This window comes from Mastacembelus armatus, chromosome 24, assembly GCF_900324485.2.
Source record: "Mastacembelus armatus chromosome 24, fMasArm1.2, whole genome shotgun sequence".
NCBI lineage: Eukaryota > Metazoa > Chordata > Actinopteri > Synbranchiformes > Mastacembelidae > Mastacembelus > Mastacembelus armatus.
Window position 1 is genome coordinate 18,906,873 of NC_046656.1, and position 10,150 is coordinate 18,917,022.

Below are 10,150 nucleotides of genomic sequence, written 5' to 3' on the forward strand. Positions count from 1 at the left end.
GTACTGTATTATGGCTGGTAATAACAGGTTTCACTCTATAGTATTAAAAATCTTTATTGGTGTTTGGTCAGTACATGAAAAGGACTCAAGTCAGAATAATATGAACATCGCATATAAACTACTCACAATTCAACAGAATCTTTTGAACAGAATTTTGTCAATGCAAAAATTAAAACTGTATTAAAATAAAAAACAAAAAACAAAAACAGGCCAACATCTAGAAATGACCTTGAATATTGTGAAGCTACTGTAATTCCATTATTTACTGACTTTTGACAATGCATTACAACACCAGATGCCTGATTTCAGCGTCAAGAGCTCAAACAAGAACAGCGTAGACGTGCTAAAATTAACAGCAGAATGCAATGTACTAGTTTTAAATCATACATCCACGCAATTCAAATCTAACATTAACCCATTCCTGTTATATCTCCGTTTAGCAACACAAATGTGGCAGAGGCATCACCATAGGCCAGGGGAAAGGGTGAAAACAAAATGTCTTGAACAGCAGCACTGTTTTAAACACTATGCATTTGTTGCCTTGTCTGTATATTGTATAAAAAAAAATAAAATTAAAAAAAAAATTGTATGTGTCAAAGTACTTTACAAAACTGCACTGTCGTTCGTGGTGGAGTCCAGGCCATTCTGAGCGTGCCGGGACCCTGCAGTCCTCGTGCCCTTGGTCACCAGGGCTGCCTTGTCCTCATGGGGGTCGGTGGTGGAGTCTGTGTCATTCGAGTGCTGAGTCAATGATGTCTCACTGCCTGTAGGGGAGTCCACGCTCTCATACCCTGCACTCAGCTGGCTGCCGAAGCCCACAGCTCCTCCAACTCTTCCAGCAGCAGTCTGACTCCCTGATGCCTCCTCTGAATGGTTGGACAGTTTGGTCTCAGCTTCACCGGGGCTGCAGACCATCGGGGACATGGGAAAGTCTTCCTCTGTGCTGCTGACCTCCCGGTACAGGCTGGGTGTCGTGGTTTCACTCCTCTGGGATGAGTTGCCATTGCTTGGTCCATTGGAGACCCTCCCGTAGTCTTTGCCCATTGGTTCAGAGGGTGCGTTGGCCTGCTCAGGCTGGGTGGACGGTTCAGCTGATGAAGTGGAAGCGGTGGGTGAAGTCCTGCTGGGCCCTGCTCCAGCCAAAGCCCCCTGATTCTGAGACAGCTGCTGGCGGGTGTCTTTTAACTGCTGTTGAAGGACGAGGATGGTGCTCTGCATTCCCTCTACCTCCTCGTCCAGCTGGATGATAAAGTCATTCAACTCTGTGGGCGATGGTGATCAGGAACAAGCAAAAAGAAAATCACACATCAGAGAAGCACATTCAAAGCTGTAGGTGACAAGCAGAGTCACATCTGATCATTTAAAAAATAATGAGGCTTTGATATGTTGATCATGTTCTCACCATCTTGACTGCTCTTGAGTTCCTCGCTGTATTTCTTCTGCAGGGCCAGCTCAGCTTCCAGCTGAGCGATGCGTCCCTGTGACAGCTGCCTGCCCAGCTCCTGGTTTTCCTGAATCAGCATACGACACTTGGCCATCAGCTTTTTCCCCGTTTGGCTGTAAGGGAGACAAGTCTCACATCACACAGTGAACCAGGAGACAAACAACAAGCAAAGAGGTGCCAGAAACTGTTCCAACTGTCTGACCAACTTCTCAATGTGCCAGGGTTCAAAAGAAACTCTTCAAACTGGCCATTCCAGGCTCTACTCACAGAACGAGCTTCATTAACTCCGGTAAGACTCCAGTGCAGTATAAAAATTATCCCACTGACACAAATTTATTTGTTCAAATAAATGTAAAGAATTTTCTGGCAAAGTGTCCAAAGTACAAACTCACTTTTTTCTTGAACTTACATGAAATATTAAATTATGAATATGAATAATTTAAAATCCGTTCTACGGCTAAATCCAAAGCAAGCAAACTAGAATCCAATTTTAAGCAACTGAAGCATCTGTTGTTACACAGTAACTTATTCATCATGCTGCATATTGAAGTGAGCACTTTAAAAATAACAGCAGAAATTCTGTCACTACTGAATCCTCAAATTCACCAAGTGTGAAGAACAAGTAGAATAACAAACTAACAGAGCAGAGTAATATAAGACAACCTACAATTTAAATATCAATCCTTAACTGAGAGCAGAAAATGTGCAGAAGCAGGCGTTTCAACACATGAACCAAACTGCTTAAAGTGCTGGTTTCTCAAATTTACAACAGGTCAAGGAACACTCCAACACTACCAGACCTGTTAATTCACATTAGCATTGATTCGGATTATTGTGATTAGCTTCAAGGAGCCCTAATCAAAATGTTGGAATTGCACACAAATGAATTATTCACAGTATTTCAAACCATAACTAAGTGCCATCTATAAATGGCTGGGAAGGTTATCCTGCCAGGGGACACTTAAATATTAATGACATACTATTTAGCAGCTGTTCCATCTGAAAGTCATTCAAGTGGTGACAGTTCTTTCAAAGTAGCTCAAAAATTGATTAAAATCCATGTCTGCTCCTCTAAAACCACTGAACAAATGCACTGCATATTTTATTATCAAATAGGACTCATCAAAACCATCCATTTATCTAAGATGCGGGGATGAAATGTGGTTTTAGTGTGATCAATGTCAGTGCAAATTTCACTTTTTCAGATGTGAGCGTATAAAATTGCTTTTAAAAACATTGATGAAAAAGATTCCACAGGGGTGTCGCATTGTGAAATCAGCAGCTAAATATCTGCACCACAAGGTGGGAAAGAACAGAAATATACTGTAAGTAAAAATGGCTGAGGGAGAGATTGTGAGGTCAATCACAAAAACACACAGAAATACAATAAATACATTTTCATCAACTCATAACATGATTTGTTAAAGACATTTGCATTAACAACTTAAAAACAAGACTCATTGCACCTACAGCAGTGTGTTCCAACATATATCAGAAGAATTAAGCAAAGCTTAATTCATCATTTAAGTGCAAATATGTTTCTGTAAGTGTAATCAAAACCAAAGATGCTTCTTGGTTCATACACACGCACGCACACCACACATGCATGTATGCACGCGCGCACACACACGCACACACACACTGCAGTAAGTGATTGTTTCAGAGAAACAAGAGAAAGATCAAATGAAATACCAATAAAAATAAACAAGTAACAAAATAAAACATGTAAATACACTCTACCGTGACTGGGCCCATGTTCAAAGACAGCGACTGGACTCTCATGCCTGAACCATAGTCCCTTGTGGACCGAGGATCTGGCTCCGCTCACAGTCTTAGCATCATTTCTAGTGGCTCTTCCCCCCAAAGTCTTACTGTTAAATCCTAGAACTTTCCTCATGTTACTGCAATGTATCTATACTGTCCAAAAAGCCTTTACATTTTCAGGCAGACTAGCAGATATGTGTGTGGTGTAATCCACAGTTAAATGTCTTTATAAACCAAGTATGGGGATTGTCTTTAAAATGTTCAATTGTTTTAGGCTAGGGATGCTCCCTGCCTGACTCAACCTCCACCATAACCCCCCTATTTAATATGTGAGCTGTCTGGTTTGAGCTGAGGGGGTGGGGAGGGCACATCCATGTCGGGAAGTGAGTGACCACCTCTTCAGGAACAGTCCGGACTCCTTCAGGCCCTTAGACGGTGAGGGGAGAGAACTGAAACACAAGTGTCACCTGACCATACTGTCTTTTCACTTTAGGTTATGTGATATGTAGCTGGCACAGTGCAAGAGTACAAAAACAGTTTTGTTTTGCAGTGACTGGCTTTCTGTAAAGTCTGAGTCTCGTGGTGAGTACAGCATTTGTCAGCCTTCCCCCCCACCATTGTTCCTGCATGCCTGCAGTGAGAGTGAGGGTGGGGGGCGTGAGGAAGTCTTGACTTTTTTGAGGGGGGAGGAGTTATTTTGATTGTCTTTACCTATCAGGTGTAAATTTCCAGGCACTCAGTTCATTTTGGGCCTGCTCCAGTTTGTCTTTAGTCTGTTCCAGTTCAGCCTTCATTTTGAGGAAAAACAAGTTGATGGCCGGGTCCACCATGGACGACCGGAGTTGGGCCGCGCTCGGCTGCTGGACTTGCTTGAGATACTGGATCTGGGTCTGCAGATTCAAACAAACGGGTGTTAAAAAGAAGTAAAAATATTCTAATTCCCCAGTTGCATTTCTCAAACCATCTGCTCTAAATTCCAGTATTCCTTTCCAAACTGTATATTCACTCAGTTTTGAACAGTACAAAGCAAACAAAATACTTGGTTGTATCATCACCCATAGCTATTAACCTCAAGTTACAGGACTTATATATTAAAAGTTACTATTTTGCTTTCATGGATACAATCAGCAAATAGTTTTCATTAAAGGAAGACCAGCCAAGTTCAAAACAAACATAAACTCACCTGTCAAACTCACTCTTACGATGAGCTCACATTTCTACAGAACTTGTTTGAATACACTATTGCAAGAAGCAAAACATACCTCAAATACACCAGAACATTAGCATTTAGGCGTTTGACTTGAAAATATTCTACTATCCTTTATAGCTGAATGGTTAAAAGATAAGACCGAAACGATGTCAAGGTTAAAACCTTTCTAACCTCAACCTTTCAGTTTGTGTTGCAGCTGCCCTGTCAGAATGGCATGTGCAGCCATAAAGCCACTGGACAATCCACTGAGCTGTCAGTCTGGTAGGAGCAAAGAGTGACCTTCTCCACACAATTTACATTTAGCCTACATTTCATAACATTACCACAACAGGGCCAACAAAGAAAAGGCATGTGTCATGAAGTCACATTTGATAACGTGAGTTTCTGTGAAATCTGGTGTCTGGAATAGGCAATGTGAAACCATTGGTGCTAACCGCAGGTGTATGGTCTCCCAGTCTTGTTGAATCATCTAGTGTGTGCGTTCAGAGGATTATAATATTAAAAATCAGTTGAAACTGCCTATATGTCTGTGGTCTCTCGTGTTGTTTAAGTTGGTGTAGGTTTTAAAATCGTCTAGAGTGTCCCCAACCATAATCATAGCAGAAAAGGTAAGAAACTAGAGGGATGGATACATACTGTGCACTCTTGCATTTCTTGCTCTTTAGTGGCAAGCCGCATGACCAAGATGTTCTCCCTGCGCGCAGACTCCTGCTGCTGCTGCTTGAGCTTCTCCTCAGACTCCTTCAGCCCTGTTACATCATTGGCTAAAACAGCAAAGAGTCAGAAAAGCAAATGCATCAGAAGAAAATTCCCTTTCACATGCAACCAAATACAGTGATACAGTCTCCAAAATGTAGTGACTATTGCTGACAATTCACGTTCATGTCATTCTTAATCAGCTACACTTCTGTAACATCTGATGTACTTACAGCATAGCTCTGCATACTTCGTCTCCAGGATCTGGACATACGCTTCATGCTGTTTCCACCTGAGAGGTACAGAACATGTGTGAGCATTAACTTCTCACCACAAATACATTCATGTTTCCCTACAACACACTTCAAATCCAATTTCAGAACAGGTGTCTACCTTGTACACAGCTCCTCCCGGGTCAAGGTCTTCATGTCAGATTCACTGAGACGAACCTGTGTGAGGGAGAAAAAAAAAACAGACCATTAAAGAAAAAGGAGACCAAGTCAATGAATTGTGCTCATACTTAGACATGACTGGATAGAAAACACATGATAAATAAGAAGTCAAGCAAAGAAAATGCACTCACCTTCTTGGGTAGAGGCTCCTCGTTTGTCATTGTGAACTGTAGAAATAAATATGGTAGAAAACCAACATTAATCACAACTTGGTGCCTTGGTGTGTTACAGCGACTGCATCATTTTTAGCTGCAACGCGTTGGCTGCTTGTCCACAGGCAGTAAAATATGACACGTATGACAACTTTGCTAAAATGCTACAGATAATATGGTGTCTGACTATGAAATGAAGCTAACTCCATGTGGTGACCAAGTCAACTATCTGGTTGACCAAATAAAAGTTAACATTACCAGTAAACAAGCGCTATCGTTCCTAAATTCTGCTAACGTTAACGTTACCACGTTAGGCAGCAGCGATGGATGGCTAGGAAAAGAAATATGCTAACAAAGGTTAACTCTCGGCTGCTAAAAACATCTAGCATCTGTTTGGAGAGTAAATAGAGGCCGTGAAACGACACTGTTAAGCTATAATGCTTTATGCTCAGCCTGACGGTATTCAATCCTTGGCTCTGTTTTCGGCTCCTTGTTATCACAAAATGGCGGTGAAGGAAGGAAATGACTCCCTCCCTAGCGCTCCTTTTCCTGAAACTAGCGGGCTCTTAGCTGCACGTATCGGCCTCCAGCCACCTAAACACTTACCAAAACAGCTTCTCTCTATATTTTCGGGACCCCTTGGCTTCACCGATTCCTTAACAGACGCAAAACTGCAATTACGCCGAAACTTAGCCGTGAATTTATATTTAACTAACACGCTTCATCTTCCTCTCCGACGGCAGGACAGAATGGCTGTGGCCGCGCCGCTGCAGAGCACGACCAGAGAGGGGGTGGGAAGTACAGAGCTCTCACTCTGCCGCTATTTTCATATTCCAAAAAAAGTGGCAGCAGTAAGTTAAACCTTCAGGTAAACAGTTAGTGGTACCTTTTTTATCAATAATGGATGAATTATTAAGCATATAAAACGGTGAAACGGCTAAAGTTAGCATATTGAAACAACTTTTTTAGCACTAAACTTGTATTAGTTTATTAAGTTCAGCTAAGAGTATATGTTAGGTGTCCAGTTTTTTTATACTTGGGTAAACCCACCATTAGTAACGCCTTCTATTGTAAAAGGTGACCAAAAAATAAGGTATCGTGTATTATAGACCTGAGTGATTAGTTGTTAACATAGGCGATCTCTTTGTTAAAAGAGACGTTCACGTGATTCTACACGTTACTGTTACTTTTGGTAATTATGCTAAATTGTGCAGACAATTTACACACATTATATACAATTAGTATTGCTATAATAATTCTCACTGTGTATTATTTATTTTACCCTACCCTACCTTTGTATGGTCTAAAACAGAAATGCTATATAACTTATATATGAGCACATTAATCTTATACAGTAACACTTCTGCCGCTCACATATGATCTAATGCACTTTAAGATAGGTGAGCTAAAAAAATGCTCCAGAAGTAGGTGTGATACATTCATCATCTAATATTTTTAAAAATATTTCAAGCATATGACGATGTTTTATTCCCACACGCCGTTGTAAATAATCTAACAGGATTTCTGAGTGGATTTGTGACTTCAGTTGTTTCAGGTGCAGTTGATCTGTTTCCTGCAGCTTCTCAATAACACCCCCTGCCTTAACGATAATGGTTCGGTCGACTACTCTGTCAAGTTGAAACTACAGATTTCAAGGGCAGTTAGCAGTGTGTGTTTGTTTTCAGTCCTGTCAATCATGAACATGCTTTGCAAAGCTGGTCAGATACGCAGGTAAACACATATTCATCTGTAATCTAACGCTGTAAAGTCTGTTCATAGTGCTCGGTGAATGAGGGAGGCCGAGTCCTGCTAGCAGCGGTAGTTGACGAACATGAGACAGTTGTTTACTCTGAGCTAACAGCTAGCCGGAATGCTAATTCAGTTTAGATAGCTTAGCTTGTGGCGCACCAGATAAAAGATTTTAGCTATTTAATACATGGTGGGAAATGTGGGCTGAATTGGACGCAGTTGTTGTTATAATGCTAACTTGTCTCCATTGCTCATACAGCAAATAATAACTAACTGCTTCCCCTTAATCCACAAACAAGCTGATAATTTAACTAGCTGCTTAAGGTGACCAAGCAGCTTTAACATTAACTGAGTTTCACCTCTGCCAGAGTGTCTGGGCTAATATTCTGTGATTTTAATCATACCAACCTCAATGTTATTTTTTGTTTACTATGCAGACACCTGGAAGCCAAATGAACCACTTCTTCACACTTTGTATTGGTTTGCAAACGTTCCTCTGCTTTGTTTTCAGGTGTGCAGCTAGCCTCAGCCAAGCTATAAACCAGGTGGCTGCATCAAGACAGAAGCACACGCTCCCTGACCTGACCTATGACTATGGTGCCTTGGAGCCTCACATCAATGCAGAGATAATGCAGCTGCACCACAGCAAGCATCACGCTACATATGTTAACAACCTCAATATTGCAGAGGAGAAATATAAGGAGGCTCTTGCAAAGGGTACAGTCACACAGTTCCATGAAACGCGATGGTGAATTATTTCCAAGTTTCACATCTAACTGTTATGTCTTAAACATTTGTTAAGAAAACATTTCTTTATTTGTGATTTCTCCCTCACACAGCAGTCAGATTTCTGTTCTTGTCTCATGTTGTAGGAGATGTGACAGCACAGGTTGCCCTACAGCCTGCTCTAAGGTTTAATGGAGGAGGTCATATTAACCACACAATCTTCTGGACAAACCTCTCTCCAAATAGTGGAGGCGAGCCACAGGGTAAGGTGCAAACACATCCAAAAGGTCTAGTCTCACATTTTCTTTACTAGGTTGTTTGTGTGAAACTCAAATATGCATCAAACAGCATATTCTGTATTGATGCTCACTGTAAATGACCCAGTAATATGAAAGGGAGACTTGTGGTTCTGCACCACTTCTAAGTTCTGCAGCTCTGTGCAGATTGTAGCTTTTCCTAAGTCATTGCTTTGAATTTGTGACCATTACACTATATGGTATGGATGAGTCTCACCACCCTCTGCAATAGTCAGTATGAAACTCCAGCAACTTTTCTGTGAACAAGCTCAAACAATTTTGACTGCTTGTATTGAGTCTTTCTGCCCCCTAGTGGAAGAAAATTGGAATAATTTTCAATGATTTTCAAACCTGTCAGGATAGCTTTCTTCCAATTGGGGTAGTAAATTAATGAATTTCATTAAAATCATTGTATTCTTGTCTTTTGTTGCTCATGAGCATGTTTGCTCTAAAAAAAAGCTTCTTTCTGTTCTTGTAGGGGAGCTATTGGAAGCCATCAAGCGGGATTTTGGGTCTTTCCAGAAGATGAAGGAGAAGATGTCTGCTGCTGCAGTGGCAGTGCAGGGCTCAGGCTGGAGCTGGTTGGGCTATGACAAGGACAGTGGAAGACTTCGTATTGCTGCTTGTGCTAACCAGGATCCCCTGCAGGGAACAACAGGTCAGTGGAAATCATGTCCAAAGTAAAGATGAGATATTACGTTCTTCCCCACAGTATTTTCCTCTCATACTGTCCTTTACCAACATATGCCACATATCAAACAGAGCCAATAGAGTGTTCTTTTCATGTCTCTGACACTCAGGACTCGTCCCTCTCCTTGGTATTGATGTATGGGAGCACGCCTACTACCTTCAGTACAAAAACGTGAGGCCTGACTATGTTAAGGCTATCTGGAATGTTGTCAACTGGGAGAATGTGAGCGAGCGTCTTCAGACTGCCAAAAAGTAAAATCTGACCCTCAAATGTCCCCGACAAACCCTTTCATCCTGACCTGCATCAAACAGTAGTTGCAAGTAATACAGACTTCAGACAGCTCTGATTTTCAGATAGTCAGCTACATTAAAGCTGATTAAAATGATATCAAAATACTTTGTATAGTGGTTGAGTTTGTGTGTCTTCATGGGAAACAAGTTTAAGGAGAGTTGAAAATTATTTGCAAGTGCTTTTTAATCTCAGGTCTGCTCTCAACCACCAGACTTTTTCAAAGCGCACAAAAATGGCCACTTATCACATCAAAGCTGGGTTTTATTGATCCATGTAATAACTTCCATACTACTAGTCAGATCACCAGAGTGCAAATTCAGTGAGCTGTGTCTTTGTCTGAATAAGTCACACTAAAACCAATGTTATTCCAGTCCATGTTTTGATGTAATTTAATAAAATTATAGAATTTAAATTGCACAAGTTTGATTCTTCATTCTTAATCTTCTATATGCAAGATATGCAATATATCTCCTATATACAAGATGTACCATAAGATGCTTATTTTAAAGCTCATATTAGAAAGTTGCCATTGTATGAAAGTTATTGAGGATTTATTTCTGTTTATGGAATTTCTTTTTAGAAAAAAAATGGAGACATGTTGAAGCTAAGCACGGTTTGCTTTTTTGTTTTGTTTTGTTGTGTTTAACCAAACTTAGTGATGCATGTAAGATCATTGGAA

General features: G+C 40.8%; 2 protein-coding genes across 2 annotated transcripts; one reads left to right on the forward strand and one right to left on the reverse strand.

Annotated features, from left to right (window-relative positions):
• Nucleotides 1–38: 38 nt before the first annotated feature.
• wtap (WT1 associated protein) lies at nucleotides 39–6,518 on the reverse strand. Its single transcript, XM_026318284.2, has 8 exons — nucleotides 6,325–6,518; nucleotides 5,698–5,733; nucleotides 5,508–5,563; nucleotides 5,348–5,406; nucleotides 5,055–5,182; nucleotides 3,920–4,098; nucleotides 1,403–1,557; nucleotides 39–1,262 (listed from the first exon to the last, which is right to left on the reverse strand). The coding sequence occupies exons 2-8, from the start codon at nucleotides 5,725–5,727 to the stop codon at nucleotides 604–606; spliced, it is 1,266 nt and encodes a 421-aa protein (XP_026174069.1). The 5' UTR covers nucleotides 5,728–5,733; nucleotides 6,325–6,518; the 3' UTR covers nucleotides 39–603.
• Nucleotides 6,519–7,293: 775 nt separating this feature from the next.
• On the forward strand, nucleotides 7,294–9,886 carry sod2 (superoxide dismutase 2, mitochondrial). The gene is made up of 5 exons (XM_026318285.1): nucleotides 7,294–7,449; nucleotides 7,979–8,184; nucleotides 8,340–8,456; nucleotides 8,968–9,147; nucleotides 9,290–9,886. Exons 1-5 carry the CDS (start codon nucleotides 7,415–7,417, stop codon nucleotides 9,433–9,435), a joined length of 684 nt encoding a protein of 227 aa, XP_026174070.1. The 5' UTR covers nucleotides 7,294–7,414; the 3' UTR covers nucleotides 9,436–9,886.
• The last annotated feature ends 264 nt before the right edge of the window (nucleotides 9,887–10,150 follow it).

Coding starts and splice junctions, on each gene's coding strand:
- wtap (XM_026318284.2), bottom strand. CDS start 5,727: ATGACAAACGAGGAGCCTCTACCCAAGAAG. Junction 5,564..5,697: donor AGGAGCCTCTACCCAAGAAG/GTGAGTGCATTT, acceptor TCCCTCACACAG/GTTCGTCTCAGTGAATCTGA. Junction 1,263..1,402: donor ACTCAAGAGCAGTCAAGATG/GTGAGAACATGA, acceptor CATCGCCCACAG/AGTTGAATGACTTTATCATC.
- sod2 (XM_026318285.1), top strand. CDS start 7,415: ATGAACATGCTTTGCAAAGCTGGTCAGATACGCAG. Junction 7,450..7,978: donor AAAGCTGGTCAGATACGCAG/GTAAACACATAT, acceptor CTTTGTTTTCAG/GTGTGCAGCTAGCCTCAGCC. Junction 8,457..8,967: donor TAGTGGAGGCGAGCCACAGG/GTAAGGTGCAAA, acceptor CTGTTCTTGTAG/GGGAGCTATTGGAAGCCATC.